At 43.8% G+C, this 21,329-nt stretch overlaps 1 protein-coding gene across 1 annotated transcript in view; it reads left to right on the forward strand.

The window, feature by feature from the left end:
* Window positions 1–21,329, forward strand: part of PDILT (protein disulfide isomerase like, testis expressed) — a 55,213-nt gene that overhangs the window by 14,583 nt on the left and 19,301 nt on the right. Inside the window, exons 2-5 of the mRNA XM_081554652.1 lie at window positions 42–250; window positions 10,336–10,542; window positions 19,400–19,533; window positions 20,676–20,813. Of these exons, the coding sequence (XP_081410778.1) occupies window positions 49–250; window positions 10,336–10,542; window positions 19,400–19,533; window positions 20,676–20,813 (681 nt within the window). The 5' untranslated portion in view covers window positions 42–48. The remainder of the gene's footprint in view (window positions 1–41; window positions 251–10,335; window positions 10,543–19,399; window positions 19,534–20,675; window positions 20,814–21,329) is intronic.

Below are 21,329 nucleotides of genomic sequence, written 5' to 3' on the forward strand. Positions count from 1 at the left end.
CGTGTTGATAAGAGTTCTTGTTCTTTCTCCTGCCCTTGAAGGACAGCCATGGAGCTGCTCTGTATGTCTCTGCTGCTGGTAGCCTCTTGTGTTGGCACTGTCCAGGGCTCACCAGAGATGAATGGCAAGAAGGATAGCATCAACATGTCCCAGCCCTTGCATATCCTTGTGGAGGAAAACTTGATGGTGCTAACACCTGCTGGCCTGACTCAGATGCTTAACGAGACCCGCTTCCTGATGGTGCTCTTCCGTGAGTGTCCCCCACTCCTGGGCAATGGGTGATGGGTGGGCTGAGACTTGCCACCTTTCTTCTGGCAGCCAGAAGAATTTTAAGTATTGCTAAACAGGTGGCACTAGTGGAAAAGAACCTGCCTGCCTGTGCAGGAGATGTAAGATCCTTGGGTTCGATCCCTGGGTTGGGAAGATCCCCTGGGGAAGAAAATGGCAACCCACTCCAGTATTCTGGCCTGAAAAATCCCATGGGCAGAGGAGCCTGGCAGGCTACAGTCCATGGGGTCCGCAAAGAGTCGGACACAACTGAAGCAACTTAGCACAAATACATGAGAACACATTTCAATAATAATTTTAAAAATAGCATCATCCTTAATTTCCAGATGAGAGTACTGAGGTCCAGGGAAATTAAGTCATTTGCAAGATACTATGTCGCCTCTTTGGTCTTGATTTGTATCTGGCTCCTTTATTCCACTGAAGGCGAGAAGCCAGGATTTACCTTCAGGTGTCTTTACCATTCTGAACCTTAGTTTTCTCCTCTGTAAAATGGGTATAAACACAAGTGCCACACTAGATTATTGTGAAGACAAAATAAGTTGTTAAGTGGCTAAATAATATTGTAAGTTGCCGGGAGACAGTTATGGGCACTGTCTCAAGGAAGATTTTTAGATCATCAGCTTTCTCATCTGAATTTTGCATGCCCACTTTTATTCTTCAGATTTTGCATCAGCGGGCATTTTGATGGAGGAAACAGACTTCTTTTTCCTGAGACATTGACACAGACCCATGTCTGTGCTTTGAGACAGGACGGAAGGGATGTTCATAACAACTTTCACATAGCGAGCACTTACTGTGTGCCGGGAACTGTCCTTATAGTCCCACTAAATGTTCTCACATGCTCCTCATAACCACCCAGTGTACTGCCACTGTTTATCTCCCTATTTGGGGACATTTCATAATTGAAATTCAATTTACATCTGCTCTTGAAAAACCAAAAGATCTGGAAACCCTGGCTTACATTCCTATAATGTGACGGTTGGCTGCAGCTAAATGACAATTTCCCCCTTGTGATCAGAAAACAACACACTTGTCAGTTTGCCACATTGCTATCCAGCCAACCCCACATAGTCACACCCCTGCCTCACCTCTCTAGCATCTGAGTTTGTGTCTTCTGCCTGAAATTCAGGCCTCCCAGTTCCTTCCTCAATTCTTGTCTCTTCTCATCTGATACATTCTCTCTGAGTTATGCCACTTCAGTGGGGTGGTCTTTGCATCAGCAGGCATTTTGTGATAGTGACAGTATCAGTAGCTCAGTTACCATGGATCCCATTGCTTCCTCAGCTGACTTGTGCAGCCACTTCATAGCAACATGCAACAAAAACATTCTTTTTTGTGCCCTTAACCTTGGTAGTTCCCAGGAGAGAAAATCTAATTGGGTCATTTTGCCTCCTTCCAACGTAAAGTGTGCCTATTGTGTAAAGTTCTATCAAAATAATTCTAAGCCTCTGACCTCCATCCAGTTAAGGCTGTTAGTGGTTTGTTTCCTTCAAAGTGTCAGAATGCCTATCTGATTTCACTTCAAGCTCATGGAGCAAGACCTAGGTGAGATCCAGTTTGGGCCATTTTCTTCATAGGAGCCTGTGAGCAGGACATAATTCCCACCTTACTGAACTACTCCTCCAGCTGGTTCCCTACCTCCCTCATCCACATCAAGACTTGGGTCACTACTTGAACATTTGGTTCATGGTTCTTTTCTCAGGGAAGAATTGAGAACTCTACAGCTGCTTTACCTGCTGTGGCTTGTGAGTGAATGGTTTGCACAGGTCAGCCATATAAGCCGTCTTCTCTTTTTTGCTGTAGCCTTAATCCCTGAAACCTGGACCCTCAGTGGAGATATTGAAGGATTTAGAACCACACACTTTGCATGACACAACACACACCACAACACTCATTAATGCTTCCAAAACGACACAGCAGGTGGACAAGCCTGGATAACCTATCCTGTCTGCGTGAGAATGCAAGACTCTGTCCATGACTACTCTGCTTTAATCAGGGCAGAAGGGCAAGTTCATGGCTCTTTGGGATGTTGATGTCTTATAACTTAGGGATTGACATTGAACCTGGGGCTATGAAGGGAGCCAATCCATTTTATATTCTTTAATTATACCTGATAACAACCAATTTGAATACTTTAAAGTCTTCCCACCAGAAGGCATTTCAATTCAGTGAACACCAGCAGAGATGCTATCTAAAAGACATTCAAACTCATTTCATTTGAAAATTTGATTCCTTCAAATACCCAGTTTAAATAAATATGAAGTCTTAAAAGCTGGCAGACCCTTTAAAATGACCTTTGGAAAAACGAATCACTTAGGATGAGCATTATAAAAGTTTTTTTTTTTTTTTTTTTCTCCAGGAGTAAATGGCTTTTTACAGACAGGTCTTTCCAATATTGTCCCAGGGAAATACTGTCCTGGTAACTATCAAATCCTTAGCTGCTGCCCAGTTTCTCATTTCTCCAAGGACTCTAGGTTCAAGAACCAACACTCAGAGGCATCTTTTCTCTTGGATATCTCACACATCTCAATGCCACATGTACCCAAAATAGACCTCGGCATCTTTGATTTGCTTGATTTGCTTTTTCTCACATCCTGTTTTGACTGACAGCATGGCTATCTTTATAATGTCAAAGTCAGAAATCCTAGATCATTCTTGACTCCTTTCTATTCTCATCGCTAATGTCTCACTGAGTCCTACAGAAACTACCTCCTGAAGCCCTCTGCAATCTCTAGTTCTCCCCATTTCCCCAGCCACTGCCATAGTTATGGGCTCATCATTCTCTCCGTGAACCACTGTGGCATCTTCTAGATCAGGGGTAAGAACTGGGCCACACAGCAGGAGGTGAGTGGTGGGTGAGTAAGCAAAGCTTCATATGTATTTGCAGCCACTCCTCATTATCCGCATTACTGCCTGAGCTCTGCCTTCTGTCCTGTCACTGATGGCATTAGATTCTCATAGGAGCACAAACCCTACGGTGAATTGCACATGCAAGGGGTCTAGGTTGTGTGTTCCTTCTGAGAATCTAATGCCTGATGATCTGACGTGGAGCTGAGGCAGAGATCATAATAAATCAATTGCTTGCAGACTCATCAAAACCCTATCAGTAAGTGGCAAGAGACAATTAAGCTGCATCTGGGGCAGACTTTATAGTGGCAAGTGAGGTGAATTTCTTCAATTGTGTAGTTGCACCTTGGTGGCAGGCTTTAAGTCAGAATCCGACACCTATTTTAGTCCATGCATGGCCTGCCCATGTTTTATTTACGACTTCTGTCTCTGCCTCATTTCCACACTGTGCACTTGTCTCAGTCACAGTTTTGGCAAACTTACAAGCTAACTCTAGCCAAAATGAGTAAAAAAAAAAAATGAATGTCACTGGGGAGCTTCTTTGAAAAGGGGAAAAGACTAAATTATGAGATAGCAGAGTATTCTAAGACTGCCAACAAAAAGAAAGCCGCATTTACAAGAAAATCTCAAGAGACTTAAGTTACAGGCTCATTGCAACAGGTGATTTATATTCTCTAAGCTCACTTTATATGGTGACCAGCTATCCAACGAAGCCATGAAATCTACAAAACTGCTTTGCCACACGGAGACCTAGCACGCTGCATTAAAAGACAAGCCTTTGGAGCTTTTCAAAAGAAAAAATGTGAACAGGAAGAACAAAAGCAATTATTGAAAGCCACCACACCGTCAAACATGTCTGCTCTGACAGCATCATTCTTAGAGACTAAAATGCACATCTGATTGGATCACTCCCTGATTGAAAATCCCAAAGTCTCCAAACTCCTTAACATAGCTACAGTGTCCTTTGCTTGATTTAACCCAGGCCTACTTTTCCATTCCACTTGAAGTCTGTGCTCTACACCATGAGTGTGACTACCAGGTAGGTCACAATGGCGCTGGCCTCCTGGCCTTTACACTTGAGGTTCCCTCTACCTGTAGTGTCCTTCCTGAACTTCTTCAGCTGGATTGTGAAGTTTAAGTTCATGAAGTTGCCTTGTCAAGAGGTTGTGCTCACCTCCCTCCCACCTAGGCTCTGGCATGCTCACTTAGCCCTCTGCACCCTGCTTTCCATAACATTTGCCACACTGCTTTGAAACTGCTTTTAAACTTGTGAGTTCCACAGGGGACAGGGGTCAAAACTGATTTATCTCTTGATTGCTAATATCTAAGATTGTGGCTGGAGCACAGTAAGCGTTTGGAGATGTTGATAAATAAATGATCTTTCCTTTGGCCCACAGTATTCTCCATAAATGAGACAAGAGAAAAGGAAAAGCTGCATTTAGTGGAGGAGGCCAAAATGAGACTTAATAGGAGCTGTTTCTAGGTTCATTAATTAGTAAACATCCCTAAGGCAGAGGTGGCAAGAGTCTGCCTTGGGAGCAGATTAGATGATGTAGATGGTATAGTAGATGAGGATGGTGATGAGAATGGCGATGATGGCGATGATGCGGACAATCATCATGATGAAAATGAGGAAGACCATTTACTCAGACCTGTTTTCCAGGCACCGGGCTTGTTCTCATTGTCCCTGTCTTTCTTATATTATGAAGCAAATAAAGTCTCAGGAAGGTTTAGGATTTGCCCCAAATTATACAACTGGTAAGTGATGAGGATTTCAGACCAGGTCTAACACTCCATTCTTCTTAAACTGTGCTGATAATTGAAACATTCATTCATTAAATATTTATTGAATATTTGTTATATGCCAGATCTATTCTAGGCACTGAGTGGTAAGCAAAGCAGACACCCTTGCTTTACAGATCTTTATCCTGGAGAAGGGAGTGAAAATGAAAGTGAAAGTTGCTCAGTCGTGTCTGACTCTGGGACCCCATGGACTATACAGTTCATGGAATTCTCCAGGCCAGAACACTGGAGTGGGTAGTCTTTCCCTTCTCCAGGGGATCTTTCCAACCCAGGGATTGAAGCCAGGTCTCCCGCATTGCAGGCGGATTCTTTACCAGCTGAGCCACAAGGGAAGCTCGGAGAGAGGAGACTCAAGATAAAATGATGCAGAAGTGAAAAAAATATAGCATATCTTAAGGGTAGAAGTACCATGGAGAAAAACAGAGCAGAGCCCTTAGGAAGTACAAGGAGTGGTGCAAGTGGGGCTGTGGTTATGTACAGGGTAGCCAGAGAAGGCTTTCCCGTGAAGATGAAAATTAAACAAAGACCTGCAGGCAGTAAAACAGCAACCTGAGAAAATTTCAGGCAGAAGGAATAGCAAGTGCAAAGGCCCTGAGGTGGGAATGTGCAGGGTGGCTAAGCTGAGTTGCTGAAGAGAAAAGTAGTGGGAAATAAGATCAGAAGGGTAAGGAGCAGATCTTTAGAGTTTTGTAGGCCTTTTCAATGGTCAAAGAAACTTGTTGGCTAGACCCTGAGGAGCTGGGAGTTGGAGACCATCCTGAAGTCCTTATCACCTATGAGTACTATAAAGCATCCTATGGAATGGTGAGAGTATTATACTCATAATCCTTTTCCATGCTTGATCTTGAACTTGGTCTAAAGTGGGGTTTCTCATCCTTAGCACTGTTGACATTTCTGCTGGTTAATCCTTACGCTGTCTCTCTATGTATGTGTGTGTGCGCGTGCGCGTGTGTGAGATGGGGGTGTGTGTGTCTTGTGCACTGTGGGATATTTAGTAGCATCCCTTGCTTTTACCAACTAAATGCCAGTAGCATTACAGATGTGACAACCAATAATGTCTCCAGATAGGGCCAAATGTGCCCTGTTGAGAACCACAGTCTAAAGAAAGGCAGACTCCAGCTCCCTGTGCTGGGCGCTAATCTCCAGTCCCTACACTCACACCTCCCCCATCCGTCAGCCCCTCCCCTGACCCACACTGGCTGCTGCGATAAGGGAGCATAGGGTTACCTACTAAAGGCCCAGGCAAACATTGATTCTAGGTCCATTAGCCATTAACACATTTACACACTAGGCACACTCTCAAGAGCCACTGCCAACTCCAGTGGGACCCTGGGTGCCATTTGCTCAACCCCAAAACCCATGAGAGAGCCACAGAGTAGGCCTCAGCCTTGTTTTAGATGGCTTATCTTCCTTTCCCCAGGAACCAGAAGATTTGCTGAAGATCCTGATAACTACATAGGATCCTTCCTCCCCAGAGAACATCTGGTCAGAGCAAGACCATGAATTTCCCGCATGTTATCATAATGCTTAATGTTTATTGGGCACTTCTGTAGCAGAGCTTTGCTTGTTTTCTCTTACTATGTAGGCTTATTCTAAAGTATGGAAACTATCACTATCCCCATTCTATAGGCGAGGAAGCTAAGGTTCAGAGATGTTTAAAAAAGACCTTTCCTGGACCACAGGTGCTGTAAGCCACCATAACTGTCTCTGATTTATGAAACAACCTAAGGAAATCATGTTCATTGAGTATCTAGTATGTGCCAGACAATGGACCCTAGTTAGAACCTGAGGAGAGGGCTAAAACTGAAGGAGCTCCCAGCAAAGGGCTTCTTGCCCATCCACTGTCCACTGGGCACTGCTTTGCTCAGGTTCCAATGTACAGCTGAATTGACTCCCTGCCCCATAAGACATAGTCACCAAGATCTGAGGGTGTATGCATTCATTTCACCTTTACATGCTTGGCATTCAAGGATCCAGAGGTAAACACTGATTTGCAAACTTTAAAAAGCTAGAAACTAGTAAACAGGACTGGACATAAAAGGTATATTTAGTTCTCCAGAGTCTATCTGCTCTAATATGAACCACCCAGAGCAGGGGAGATTGGAAACTTACCCCTCTAGGGAAAAAGAGCATTTTTTTGTCTGGTTTGCCTACAAGGTCAGTTAGAGCATGGATTTTGGAGTCAGCCAGCCTTGGAGCTGAGTCTTGGCCTAATGCTTACTAGCTGTGAGACTTCTGGGTTTCTGTTTCCTTGTCTAACATTCCCCACCTGTAATAGTGGATGACTATCTACAATAGTAGATGACTCCTAGGCTTATTCTGAGGACTAATCAAGATAATGCATGTAACACTTAGCAAAGTACTTGGCATAGTAAGTGTCCAATAAATGTTGTTATCTTGTTATCAATACTACCATCATCATCACAGTCATTACCATCATCATCACTATTGTCGTCCTTCTGGTTGCTCAGGTCAAAATGTCAGAGTCATCCTTGATTTCTTTCATCTACACTCCACCTCCAATCCATCAATAAACCTTGTCAATTCCTCCTTCAAGACCCCTCGAGGCTCTGACCACTTCTCACCCCCTCCATTGCCCTCCCCTGATTCAAGCCATTAACATTTCTTACTTGGATTATTACAGTGGCCTCCAGCTGGCCTCCTTTTTCCTCTGTGGTCTAATCTCCATGTAACATTCAAAACAATCCAGTAAAAGTATAAGTCATCACATCTAACACTGCTCCAAACCCTCTAGTAAATTTCCAAAAGCTTCAGAGGAAAGACCAAAGTCTATTCAGTGGTCTACAAGGCCTGTGTCATTCTACTCCAGACCCAATGGACTTCTTGTCATCCCTCAGACACATTGCATGTGCTCTTACTTCAAGGCCTTTGCTCATATGGCTCCTTTGCTTAGAACTCTCTCCCTCCTGTGAGTGAGCACACAGCTTGTTCCCATCTTCTTCAGTCTATATTAAAATGTTCCAGCCTCTTCTCACTGAGACCTCCTTTTACCTCCCTACTTAAACTCCATTCCCAGACACTCCCAACTTCCATGCCTGCTTCTTTTTTCTCCATAGCACTTAGCATCTAACATAGAATATAGCCTGTTTCTTTACTTTATTATCTGCCTTTTCCAATAAGGGCAGTGATTTTTATCAGTCTGTTCATTGTTAAGTCCTCAATACCTAAAATACTTCCTGGCACATGGGAGATTCTAAAAAAGATTTGTCAGATGAGTGAATGAATGAATCCCATTACTGTAACTAGTAGGTCTCATCCATCCAACTTTCCCAGTTGTCACAGTCTCTTTCTCTCACTTCCATGCTAGACACCAAAAAGCACTGGGCTATGTATGGAACCTCAAAAACTCCACTGTTTGGGCAATCATTCCAAGTGTTTCTCTTGTCCCAAGCTTAGAAGCTCAGATTCGGATGTTATGTCAATCAGCAGCCCTGAGCCAGGCTTGGCCAAATCTGTGAGGAAGCCAAAGGAGAGGCCCGCAGGCCAGAGCTGCTGGCAACAGGCCAACCCCTGCTGGTGGTGATAGATGGGGTATCGAAGGCAATGCTGGTGACAAAGCAGGAAGTGGAGAGGCACTGATCTACAAGGGAGGCGAAGTCACATTTTGTGTCCATTGATTGAGAGTTTAATTAAAGTGATCATTTACTTTCGGGTTCCATCACCGGAGCAATGCTGTGCTGACTGCAGCAACTGCAGTGCTGACTGGCAATGGGGCATGTGCCAGCTGTCCCAGGCCTGGCTTTCTGGGTTTTGCTTTACAAAAGCCCTCTCTCTTGTGCTTGGAACTTGCCCATGGCAGTGAAATTGACTTGCACTGGTTTCACGTGCTCCAGATGGACAAGGGAGTTTGAGAAAGATAAAGCATTCTGGCTTAAAAGGGCGTCAGTGACCCCCTACCCTGACTCATCCCACCTACTGCAGACACTGGGCTGTGAGGACCAGCGACAGGCATACAGTCTGACGACATTATCAGGAGGAAGGGAGACAAATGTGATTGCCTTTTAGCCCCTCCCGTTTAGGCCAGGAAGTCTTCTACGGCCACTGGGATCACATGCTAGGCCCCTGGGGCTCTTTCCAGAAAAGGGCACCTCACTTCTACTTCCAGCCCACCACCAGGCAATGTGAGAGGCCAAGGAATCTTGATCAATAGTGTCAGGTCTCTTCAACACTCTGGACCAAGGAGATGAGCTGGGTGGGGAGGGGTTCATCATAACCTCCTCCCATCCCCTTACCCTTCTCACATCTGGCCTCCTTTCCACAAGCATGTCTCCTGCCATATTACATGCAGATACAGGGCAAATGAAGGTGCAGAACCTGTCCTGTTAGCTCCAGGAATTTCCACCAGATGGTGCTCATTCTCTCTCTCCATGCCCGCCCACCCACTTCTCTCATTTTCTCTTCTCTCACCTCCCTCCTTCTCACTCTCTCTCCCTCTACTATGATTTCTGATAGAAATTTTTACCATAATAACAGTATTAATAAGAAGGCATTATATACTGACCAAGTGCCAGGCCTGATGCTAAGGACAGTCCCTGTGGAGGTTAGAGCACAAGCACCCAAGCCAGAGTGAGTGAGTCCCATCCTGCTACACCTCCTATTGCCATGTAGCTTTGGGCAAATAAGTCATTTCAATTGTGCAACAGTTTCCTCCTATATCACAGTGAGATAATAATAGCCATACCTACGCCATAGAGGCTTCTCTGGTGGCTCAGATGGTAAAGAATCTGCCTAGTATGTGAGAGAGCCAGGTTTGATACCTGGGTTGGGAAGATCCCCTGGAGAAGGAAATGGCAACCCACCCCAGTATTCTTACTTGGAGAATTACATGGACAGAGGGGGGGCTACAGTCCGTGGGCTTGCAAAGAGTCAGACACGATTGAGCACAACTAACACACACACACACACACACACACACACACACACACACACACATATACACACACTCCATAGGGGTACTAGGAGGATTCAATGGCTTAATCCACATAAAACTCCTAGAAAGTAATAAGCACTATATAATTGATTGTTGAATCTTTTGACTCAGCTTCACAAGACAGCCACCATTTCCCCACTTTATTGATGAGGCAAGTGGGCCTTTGAGAGATTAAACTGCCCAAAGTTGTATTGTTTCCAGGGTTGCCGAACCCCCAAAACCCTGATGCATATCTCCCAAACTGATCAGTTTCATGAACTGTGATATCCTGGCACATTTCTGAATCTACCCGTTAGCAGAGGAGCATGAGAAAAACCCAGGAGTTAAGCAGGCCTAAACTTTAAAAATAGCCTTAACAAAGGCTTAAACTTAACAAAGCCTCCTCCTTGGGAGCTGGGATGGAGGAGAGGTTCTAGTGAGTTCTGTCTTCTTATTGGCTCTTTCAGATAACCCATCCTCAAAGCAATCCAGGAGCTTAGCTGAGGAGCTGGGCAAAGCCATGGAGATCATGGGCAAAGGCAAGAACGGGATTGGCTTTGGCAAAGTGGACATCACAGTTGAGAAGGAACTTCAGAAGGAGTTTGATGTCAAGAAGGCCCCAGAGTTGAAGCTGTTTTTTGAGGGCAACAGATCAGAGCCCATCAGCTGCCAAGGTAATGGTATTTGTGTGTCAATCAAAGGAATGCTAACTATGGAAACACAAACGTCTGCATTTCAGTGGCTTAACAGAATTACAAGTTTATATCTTGCTTGCACCGAACCCAGTTGTAGCCAAGGTTGGTTGTGGGGCTTCTGGTCCACGTAATCTTTCAAGGACCCAAGTCCCTTTCAGCCTGTGGCTCTGTCCTCCCCTAGGACTTCTGATTCTCTGGCTGTTCCCTCTGTGTCTGGCCAGAAGTTGGTGCTAGGAGGCAGAGGAGTGCCACCAGTGGAGTCTATAGCCCAGACCTGGAGGTGGTGAATAATACTTCTATTCTCATCCCATTGGCCTGAATTCTGGCTCCACCTGGCCCTGTGCTATGACCATAAGGAAAAAAATAGATTTTGGTGGACATGTAGTTACTTCCACCATAGTTTGTATCTGAGCTGGTGGGCCCTGGAGGCACATGACATGGCACAGTGAGGTACACGGTTTCTAAACTACAAAGACCAGAGAGTGAGTTCCCAGCTTACCTAACTCCCCACTCCCACTGCACTCCTCCACTTTAGAATGATCTTGAAGGGGTCTCAGGCCAAGGAAACACTGATTGATCAAAAGGGGGACTGGGATGTGCTAGAACAAGATGAGTTTGGGACAGCTGCTGCTGCTGCTGCTAAGTCGCTTCAGTCATGTCCAACTCTGTGCGACCCCATAGATGGCAGCCCACCAGGCTCTGCCGTCCCTGGGATTCTCCAGGCAAGAATACTGGAGTGGGTTGCCATTTCCTTCTCCAGTGCATGAAAGGTAAAAGTGAAAGTGAAGTCACTAAGTCGTGTCCAACTGTTAGAGACCCCATGGACTGTAGCCTACCAGGCTCCTCTGTCCATGGGATTTTCCAAGCAAGAGTACTGGAGTGGGGTGCCATTGCCTTCTCTGGAGTTTGGGACAGGGTGACTACTAAACTAGAAGCTAAAGCTTCTGTCATCATCCATTTCATTAACTCATTCACCCACTTATTCCATATCTTTTTATTAAGAACCTAACATGTGTCAAGACCCACTTTTTAAAAATATTCATTTATTTTTATTCATTTATTTGGATGCACTGGGCCTTAGTTGTGGCATGTGGAATCTAGCTCCCTGATGAGGGATTGAACCCAGACTCCTTGTATTAGGAGCACGGAGTCTTAGACCCTGGACCATCTGGGAAAACCCTCAAGACCTATGTCAACACTGGGGAATTTTGAAGAATTTTGTGCCTCAGTGTGACACATAGTAGGTCCTAATTTTTTTTAAGTGTTAAATATATGGAGAAGCTAAAGGTAAAGGAGAAAAGGAAAGATATATCCATTTGAATGCAGAATTCCAAAGAATAGCAAGGAGAGATAAGAAAGCCTTCCTAAGTGAACAGTGCAAAGAAACAGAAGAAAAAAATAGAATGGGAAAGACTAGAAATCTCTTCAAGAAAATTAGAGATACCAAGGGAAGATTTCATGCAAAGATGGGCACAATAAAGGACAGAAATTATATGGACCTAACAGAAGCAGAAGATAGTAAGAAGTGGCAAGAATATACAGAAGAACTGTACAAAAAAGATCTTCATTATCCAGATAACCACTATGGAGTGATCACTCACCTAGACCCAGACATCCTGGAATGCGAAGTAAAGTGGGCCTTAGGAAGTATCACTATGAACAAAATTAGTGGAGGTGATGGAATTTCAGTCAAGCTATTTCAAATCGTAAAAGATGATGCTGTGAAAGTGTTACACTCAATATGTCAGCAAATGTGGAAAACTCAACAGTGGCCACAGACTGGAAAAGGTCAGTTTTCATTCCAATCCAAAAGAAAGGCAATGCCAAAGAATGCACAAGCTAATGCACAATTGCACTCATCTCACACACTAGCAAAGTAATGCTCAAAATTCTCCAAGACAGGTTTCAACAGTACGTGAACCGTGAACTTCCAGATGTTCAAGCTCGTTTTAGAAAAAGCAGAGGAACCAGAGATCAAATTGCCAACATCTGTTGGATCATAGAAAAAGCAAGAGAGTTCCAGGAAAACATCTACTTCGACTGTGTGGATCACAACAAACTGTGGAAAATTCGTAAAGAGATGAGAGTACCATACCACCTTACCTGCCTCGTGAGAAATCTGTATGCAGGTCAAGAAGCAACAGATAGAAACACACATGGAACAACAGACTGGTTCCAAATTGGGAAAAGATTATGTCAAGTCTGTATATAGTCACCCTGCTTATTTAACTTATATGCAGAGTACATCATGAGAAATGCCAGGCTGGAATCAATATTGCCGGGAGAAATATCAACAACCTCAGATATGCAGAATACACTATCATAACGGCAGAAAGCCAAGAAGAACTAAAGAGCCTCTTGATGAAAGTGAAAGAGGAGAGTGGAAAAGCTGGCTTAAAACTCAACATTCAACAAACCAAGATCATGGCATCTGGTCCCATCACTTCGTGGCAAATAGATGGGGAAACAATGGAAACAGTGACAGACTTCATTTTGGGGGGCTCCAAAATCACTGCAGATGGTAACTGCAGCTGTGAAATTAAAAGATGCTTGTGCCTTGTAAGAAAAGCTGTGATCAACCTAGACAGTATCTTAGAAAGCAGAGACATTACTTTACCAACAAAGGTTTGTCTAGTCAAAGCTATGGTTTTTCTAGTAGTTATGTATGGATGTGAGAGTTGGGCTATACAGAAAGCTGAGCGCCGAAGAATTGATGCTTTGGAACTGTGGTGTTGGAGAAGACTCTTGAGAGTCCCTTGAACTGCAAGATTCAACCAGTCCATCTTAAAGGAAATCAGTCCTGAATATTTATTGGAAGGGCTGACGCTGAAGTTGAAACTCCAATACTTTGGCTACCTGATGCGAAGAACTGACTCATTTGAAAAGACCTTGATGCTGGGAAATATTGAAGGCGGGAGGAGAAGGGGAGGACAGAGGATGAGATGGTTGGATGGTACCACCGACTTAATGGATATGAATTTGAGCAAGCTCCAGTAGATGGTGATAGACAGGGAAGCCTGGCATAGTGCAATTCATGGCGTTGCAAAGATTCGGACATGACTCAGCAACTGAACTGAACTGAAATATATGGATGCAAAAATGTATGCATAACGTGTAGATGAATGGACAGATGGATGGAATAAAACTGATGAACAGAGAAGTGTCCAACATAACCCTTCCTATATTAGTATAATGTTCCCATTGTGTATGCTAAATGATTGAATCACAGAAAACTGAGTTTGTCTTTTGCAGGGCCCAGCATTTAGCATATTTGCAAAAATCCTATTTGAGAGTGGTTGCAAGAACTAAAGGGGCGGAGTGGAGAGGCCCACCATGTGCAGGGGCTGCAGGCTGCCTTGCAGCTCTCAGAACGGACACAGAGTGTGAGACACACAGGCCAGACTTGCAGAAGAACCTGCCTCAGGACAGATTGCATAAAAGACTTGAAGCCTCCTCCCAGCTGGTTTGTAGGAGGGTGATGTGTGAGGGAATGAGAAGAGAAAGAGATGAGGAGAGAGGAAAGGAGTGACAGAAAGGATAAAGACTGTTGCTTCCTATGCACTGAGTGATAACCCTCAATGGCCACCCACTGACCCAAGCGAGGAGCCCTTTGTAATGTGTTGGTTTAGGGGAGGGCTGTGAAAAGAATAAAAGCCCAAGTTACTTTGTCAAAGTCCATATCTGCTCATGGAGTTACTCAGGCTCTCAGGATGACCTCACATCCTAAAGGACAGATGAGGTCCAACTCCACCTAAGGGTAAAAAGGTTGTACCATAGCAGCTTCCAGGCTGTCTGAGCCCTCTTTGTGCTGGGAGCCAGTGCCTGGAACCTCCTCGTCATTCAGGAAATGTCACCATCACCTCCTCCAGGAAGTCTCCCCGATTGCCTGGGTCATGGTGCCTGCCCTGTTTCTGTGGTTCCACAGTACCTGTCCTTCCTCCTCAAAGATCTCACCTCTCACTTGAGAACACAGGGCAGTATCCAATCTCACCTCCTTTCCTGGGGTCTCTGAAAAGGCTACCAGAGCTGGTGGACACTGTGACTTCAAATCCTCACTATGTACCTGAGGAGCAGCCACTTCCTTCCATTGAATTCTGATTGCTTCATCTGTAAAGTGTGGATGGCAAAGGTATCTACCTCTGAGGGTTCCTGGGAAGAAAGATAAGTGCACATGTCTGAAGCATTTACTGTGTTACAGATACTGTTCTAGGCCCTTCTCAGATGTCATGACACAGTGTAGGAGGTGCTTTTACAGGTGGGGAAACTGAGGTGCAGAGAGTGGAATAACTCTCAAGGCTCCCCAGCTAATAAGCAGTGAGATTCACAAACATTTTCTCTAAAGGACCAGAAAGTAAATATTTCAGGCTTTACAGGCCAATCTCTGTTGAAACAGTTTAACTCTCCTGATGCTCTGAAAAAGGAGCCATACACAAACAAACAGATGTGGCTCTGTCCCAATAAAAATAACTGATAAAATTAGATGGATGGTCAGATTTGGCCCATGGGCTATAGTTGACGGATCCTTCCTGCACATTTTTCTGTCCTCTAAGTAAAGGGCAGATGTGGTTATTATTGTTGTTGTTCAATCACTCAGTCATGTCCGACTCTGTGACCCCATGGACTGCACTACGCCAGGCTCCCCTGTCCATCACCAACTCCCGGAGCTTACTCAAATTCATGTCCATTGAGTCAGCGATGCTATCCAACCATCTCATCCTTGATCATCTCCTTCTCCTTCTGCCTTCAATCTTTACCCACATCAGGGTCTTTTCTAATGAGTTGGCTCTTTGCATCAGGTGGCCAAACTAATGGAGCTTCAACTTCAGCATCAGTCCTTCCAATGAATATTCAGGATTGATTTCCTTTAGGATTGACTGGTTGGATCTCCTTGCAGTCCAAGGGACTCTCCAGAGTCTTCTCCAAAACCACAGCTTAAAGCATCAGTGTGGTTATTATTATCCTCAAACTATTACTTTTCTGACCTTAGTCCAGTGCCTGGAATGCTTAGGTTTTTTAATGCATATTTTGTGTTTGAATGGGGTGATATTAGAAGGGGCCCACTGCAGCAGGCTTGGGGTAAGAAGCCAGCTCTTATTTGTACTAGGCTTGACCATCTCCTTCTTCCTCAGTACGACCCTCAACCATGGAAAGAGGCAATGGAATATTGGGATGGAATCAGGGCCCGGATTTTAGGATGAGCACTTGCTGTGAGAACTTGAGACAGCCTTGATCTATCACTTCCTAAAAAGAATGACTGTGCCAATTCTGCCACTTGACAGGACTTCCCTGAGCCAAGCGGGTGATGGTACTTTACCGGCCTCCTACACTGTGACTTCTATGAAAATTTCCCTCAGATGCAGGTTGGGTTTAGTCCTTGTTGAGTCAAGTCCAGGTTCGCCTCTGGTCTCCAAGGACTGATGGTGGGAGACTTGGCTTTGACCATCTCCTTTGAGGGAGGGAGACTCAGGCTGCCTCCAGGCCCTCAATTAATGATGCATTCACAGCTTGTGCCTGGAAATATGCAGCAGAGTGACGGCCCCAGTTAATTATTGACACGACATTCACACCTCAGTTGTCACTGTGTCCTCTGGCTCAGAGCTGAGCGACAGGAGAGGCACCTGCAGAGTGGGGACAGTGCCCGACACTCAGAAACAAACTGTTTGCCAAGTTCAGAGCTATCTCAGTCCCATGGGGCCCAGAGGGCCAAGTGGAGTTCATCCATCCCAGAGAAGAGGGTTCAAGATCAAGGTCCCTCAAACAGAGTTATCTAGTGATTCATTCACCTCATTCATTTATCCCATGATTTCCTGAGCACCTATTATGAACCAGACATTACAAGACGTAGGGGAGGAAAACTTTTCCGTTATTCCCTTCTAGGTTCTTTGGCTGGTCTAATAATTAAATTGACATAAGAGAGATTAACAAAAGAGAAATTAATTTCATATGTACAAGAATCCCAAAGATATGAGGCTAAAAAGAAGTGATCAAAGCAGGCAGATTTTATACCTTTTAGACAAACAATGAAGTTGTGAAGAATTGACAGGAAAGAGGACTTGGGGCTTGGGGTGGAAAATTAGTGAGGAAGTAACCAGGTTTGTTTATATAGCCTTCTTGACCTTAAATCCTTATGAGTGGTAATAAGGATGTCATCCACCCTGCTAGTATTGGGAGGGTACCGCCACTTGGGAGATTTATTTCCTGCTTTCAGAGGGATAAAGCAGAGTCAGAGCATCTTTCTTGCACCGGCTGTTTCTCAAGTAACTTTAATTCAAAATAATATGCCAAAGTAGTAGAATTTGAGGTGGCATATTCTGTTATCCCTCACGAGCTACTGAGAAAGTTAGCAAAAACTCATAACTTCAGAAACAGATTCAATGAAGAAAATACAACAGGTATTCTCTATTCATATAGAGAATGATTGAAAGGAGAGTAGGAAAAGACCAAACTGAGGATTAAATAAGCAAGATGAGATGTACTTGAGAGCTGAGAGGAAAGGACAGCCCAGGTAGAGGGACTGGTGGTTACCAAGCCCAGTGTGCTGGAAGACAAGGGCATGACTGGAGTGTGGACAGAGGGAGAGAGTAGTACAGAGGGAAATCAGAGCAATGGTTCTGATGACCTGAAATGCAAACTCATTTGGAGGGATTTTAGTCACCGTTTTTGGTATTTTCAGAATTTCTAAACTAATTCCTTTCAGGTTACTTTAAAAAATAATTTTTTCAGGCAAAGCCTTTAGGTGAAAGGGTTTGTTTTCATGATGTGTGCCTCTTTCTTCCTAAAAGATGGCTTGGACCACTGTGAAAATAGAATTTCAACCTTGGGCTGGTATCTGGGTTGGGGGGGGTGACTGCTGTGAGTGGAACCATGGTCTGAGGTCGGCATGATGCCTCCCCACCCTTGAGACCACCACATCATCATCTTATGAACCTTCAGAGGCCTGACTCACTGTGACCTTTTTAATGGCCTAATCTGTACCTACTGAAGCTGGACATTGTGTCTCCATGACCAGAAATTCTCCTGGGCATGTACCCAACAGAAGTGCACATAATGTGCCCCTAGAGACATGCCCAAGAATTAATCCTTAATAGCCCCAAACTGTAAACAAACCAATTTCCCATTAATAAGGAACGGATAAATAAGTCATAGAATATTCACACAACAGAGTGCTACACAGCAGTGGGAATGAATCTAAAAGTGCAACATGGAGGAATCTCACATGTGTAATGAAGCCAGATCCTCAAACACATACTGTGTGACTCTGTTTATATGCAGTTCAAGAACAAGTTGTTAGAAGCTAGGATAATTGTTACTTCTAGGTGAGAGTAGGGTAGAGGCTGGGAGGGGGCACATGGGGACTTCTAAGGGGCTGATAATTTTCTATTTCTTTATCTGGGCAGTATTTACACATGTTTGTTCATTTTATGAAAATTCATCAAACTGTATGTTATAATTTGTGTACCTTTCTCCCCATAAACATACTTCATTAGAAATTTTTAAAAGGCCTAATGTTCTTAGGAAAGGTAAGTAAAGAGAGTTAGTGCCCTTTCCAGTCAATTTAACAATAATGTCCTTTTCAGACAATTTAGCAACTCAGAGTGCATTCCTCAAGCCCCAGGCTGCAATTTGTCCTGCCACAGGGCCTTTGCACAGCCTGTTTTCTCTGCCTTTCCTTCTGTAGCAGCTTCCTGTTAACTCCTACGTATCCTTCAGTTTTCAGCTCATAAGTGATTTCCTCCAGGATTTCCTCCTCAACTTCACAGTCTAGGTCATGTATCTTTTCTACTGGTCCACAGAATTTTGCTTTTTAATGCTAACTTTGGGCGTGATTACATACTTGTTTGTGCAATTATTTGACAATTATCTTCCTCAACAGAATGAGAGCTACACAGCAGGGGCAACGTCCTATTTCTGTTCACCATTTTATCCCCAGGACCAAACACTAACACTCTTAACACAGCACTCCAATGCATATTTATCAAATGAATGAGTGAGTGAAGGAATGAATCATGAGAGAAGGAATAAAGGCCTTTTTATGTCGTACAAAGCTGCTCACAACTAACATTGCTCTAGCTCATAAACTCATTTTAAATGATCCGTTCTATTCTATAACAGTCTTTGACAGAAAATAATATTTTAATTACCTGCCATCATATAACATCTATGATCCTAGCAAACAGTCCATTTGTAGCCGTGTGTACATTTTGGCACACTATTATGTCTCCCAGATATGGTAGATGTGCCCCAACTTTAGAAGCTTTCTGTAAGCTTGGCATTTCCTATATGATAGCTGAGAAATGGAAGTCAGGATAGATGACCTTAGAGGACATCCATGTCTCAGCTAAGGAATGGGAGACACAGGGAGATAATGGAATTTTCCTAAGGGTGCAGAACTAGCTGGTCTTTTTATTTACCTTTTAAATTTTTACGTTTTAAAAAATAAATCCATCTTCCTTTCACTTTGAACGGTGAATAAGAAAACAGCTGGGCATGCTTCCTCCTGGGTTTGATTCCCAGGTTCACTAGTGGGGTGGCCAATAGCAAGTTGAAACCTCAATATGTATCCCATAGGGTTACTATGGAGATGTAATACATGCAAAATGCTTACTTAGCACAGTGCCTGGTTCTTGGTAAGTGTTCAGTAAAGTTTAGTTGTTGTTATTAAAGTTTATAGCCTTGGGGCTCAGGTTGGGGAAGAGAGGAAGAACTAACCTTGGCTTTCAAGGGGTGGTAATCTAAGGCAAGAAGTTTCTACTCATTTAACTTGGGGAAGATAGGCCTTGCTCCAGTTCAAGAGGAAACTTCTGTGGGATCCATTTAATTGTACCTCTCTCTCCAGGAGTGGTTGAATCTACTGCCTTGGTTGTTTGGTTGAGAAGACAAATTAGCCAGAAAGCATTTCTGTTCTCTGACAGCAATGAAATAGCAGAGTTTGTGAATTCCAGGCCCTTGGTCATCATCGGTTTCTTCCAGGTACTGCATTCAAGAGGTGGGAGGTGGCTTCTCAGTTGCTAAGGATTCCTATGTCTGGGAGGGTGGGTGGGGTGAGGAGAGGTCTTCCATTTAGGTTAATTCCCTGCCCATTCTTCCTTTTTCAATGAGTGGTTTTCTGGGAAAACTGGAAGGATAAAAAATAAAGAAAAAGTGGAAGCTGAAATGGCAGGAGGAGCTAACTACAAAGGCAGACAGTAATGGGGAGAGAGAAGAGGACATTAATATATTTTGATAGTATAACTGATCTTTTTGAGGTCCACTTAGAACATCAACAAATAATAAATGATTTTCAGACTGCCCTTGCTTTTGGAGAATGAGTTTCTTACACATCTTGGCTCATTTCCTGTAACTTTGATGACTCCTCCCCTTTTTTGAGCAGAAATCAGAACTTCGGGGTTATATTTATACACGGGGAGAATTTGTACTTTTTTCTCTCCCATATTACATTTTGACATTGTTTTTGGCCGCAATTTTCTTTCAAGCTAAAGAATGAAGGCTGAAACTACAGTCATATCTTAATATGAAGTTCATATTTGCTACTACATGTGATCAAATCAATGGCCTCTTCTGAAAGCAATTAAGGACTGTGTGTGCCTGTGTGCTTAGTTGCTCATCTGTGTTCAGCTCTTTACAACCCCACTGACTGTAGCCTGCCAGGCTCTTCTGTCTATGGGGTTTCTCCAGGCAAGAATACTGGAGTAGGTTACTATGCCCTCCTCCAGGGGATCTTCCCAACCCAGGTATTGAAACCAGGTCTCCCGCCTTGCAGGCAGATTCTTTACTGTCTGAGCCACCAGGGAAGCCCATTTGAGGACTAAATGTTATTAATAAAAAGTCTCAACAACTGTGTTACTACAGCCTTCACTCTCATACTTGGAAAAGGTCAAGTTTATCAATTCTCTCTATTCATCTCGGTGGATTTGCCTATTTTGGCCTTAGTCATAGCCATAGAAGTATTCTGGGTATGAAACATCCGTGAAGGTGGATTTAGGTAGCCTACCAAAACCACAGAACTTGGAAAGGTGAAGAGATGAGTTTGTCACCATTTTCACCCTGTCCTTAAAAATTGCCAGGCATTTTGCTTTCTGTCAAAGCCTCATCAAACATCTCTCTCCAAACAGGACTTAGAGGAAGAAGTAGCAGAGTTGTTCTATGATATGATCAAAGACTTTCCAGAGCTAACGTTTGGAGTGATATCGATTGGAAATGCCATTGGGCGTTTCCATGTCACCCTTGACAGTGTTATAGTGTTCAAAAAGGTAAGTCTTGAGTTTATTGCTAGTGAGGGGTCTCCAGTTCAAAATAATGAACTATGCATGGGCTTTGGGTATAAATTCTGGTTCTGCACTTGTGAAATAAGTGGCATTGACTAGTTGGTTTCTGGGAAATCAGTCTCTAGACGTCTCTCTGATCTTTCTAGCCATTTCCCACTGGGAGCTCCTCCTTTCCTTAACCAGTAAATGTCATTAATTAAGGCTCAGTCTTCTGCCCTGCATTTTCTTCTGGTCCATCCAAGCTTTCCTATCAATCCATATACCCATGATTTACAAATCTCCATCTCCAGCCAGACTTCTCTAGTCTCCAGATCTTTAAATCCATCACCAGATGTCTCAACATGGTCAAGCCTAAAGTCACGATCTCCCTTCCAAATCCAAGTATTCTCTCTCTTTTTGTGAATAGCAGAAACATTTATTCCACCCAGCAGTCACTGAAGAAAAGTGAGTCAAAAACATTTCTTTTATTATCTTCTCAGTTATAAATAAAAATAGGCAGAT

The sequence above is a fragment of the Giraffa tippelskirchi genome, chromosome 13, assembly GCF_054371585.1.
Source record: "Giraffa tippelskirchi isolate mGirTip1 chromosome 13, T2T-mGirTip1v1.2.pri, whole genome shotgun sequence".
Taxonomy (NCBI): Eukaryota; Metazoa; Chordata; class Mammalia; order Artiodactyla; family Giraffidae; genus Giraffa; species Giraffa tippelskirchi.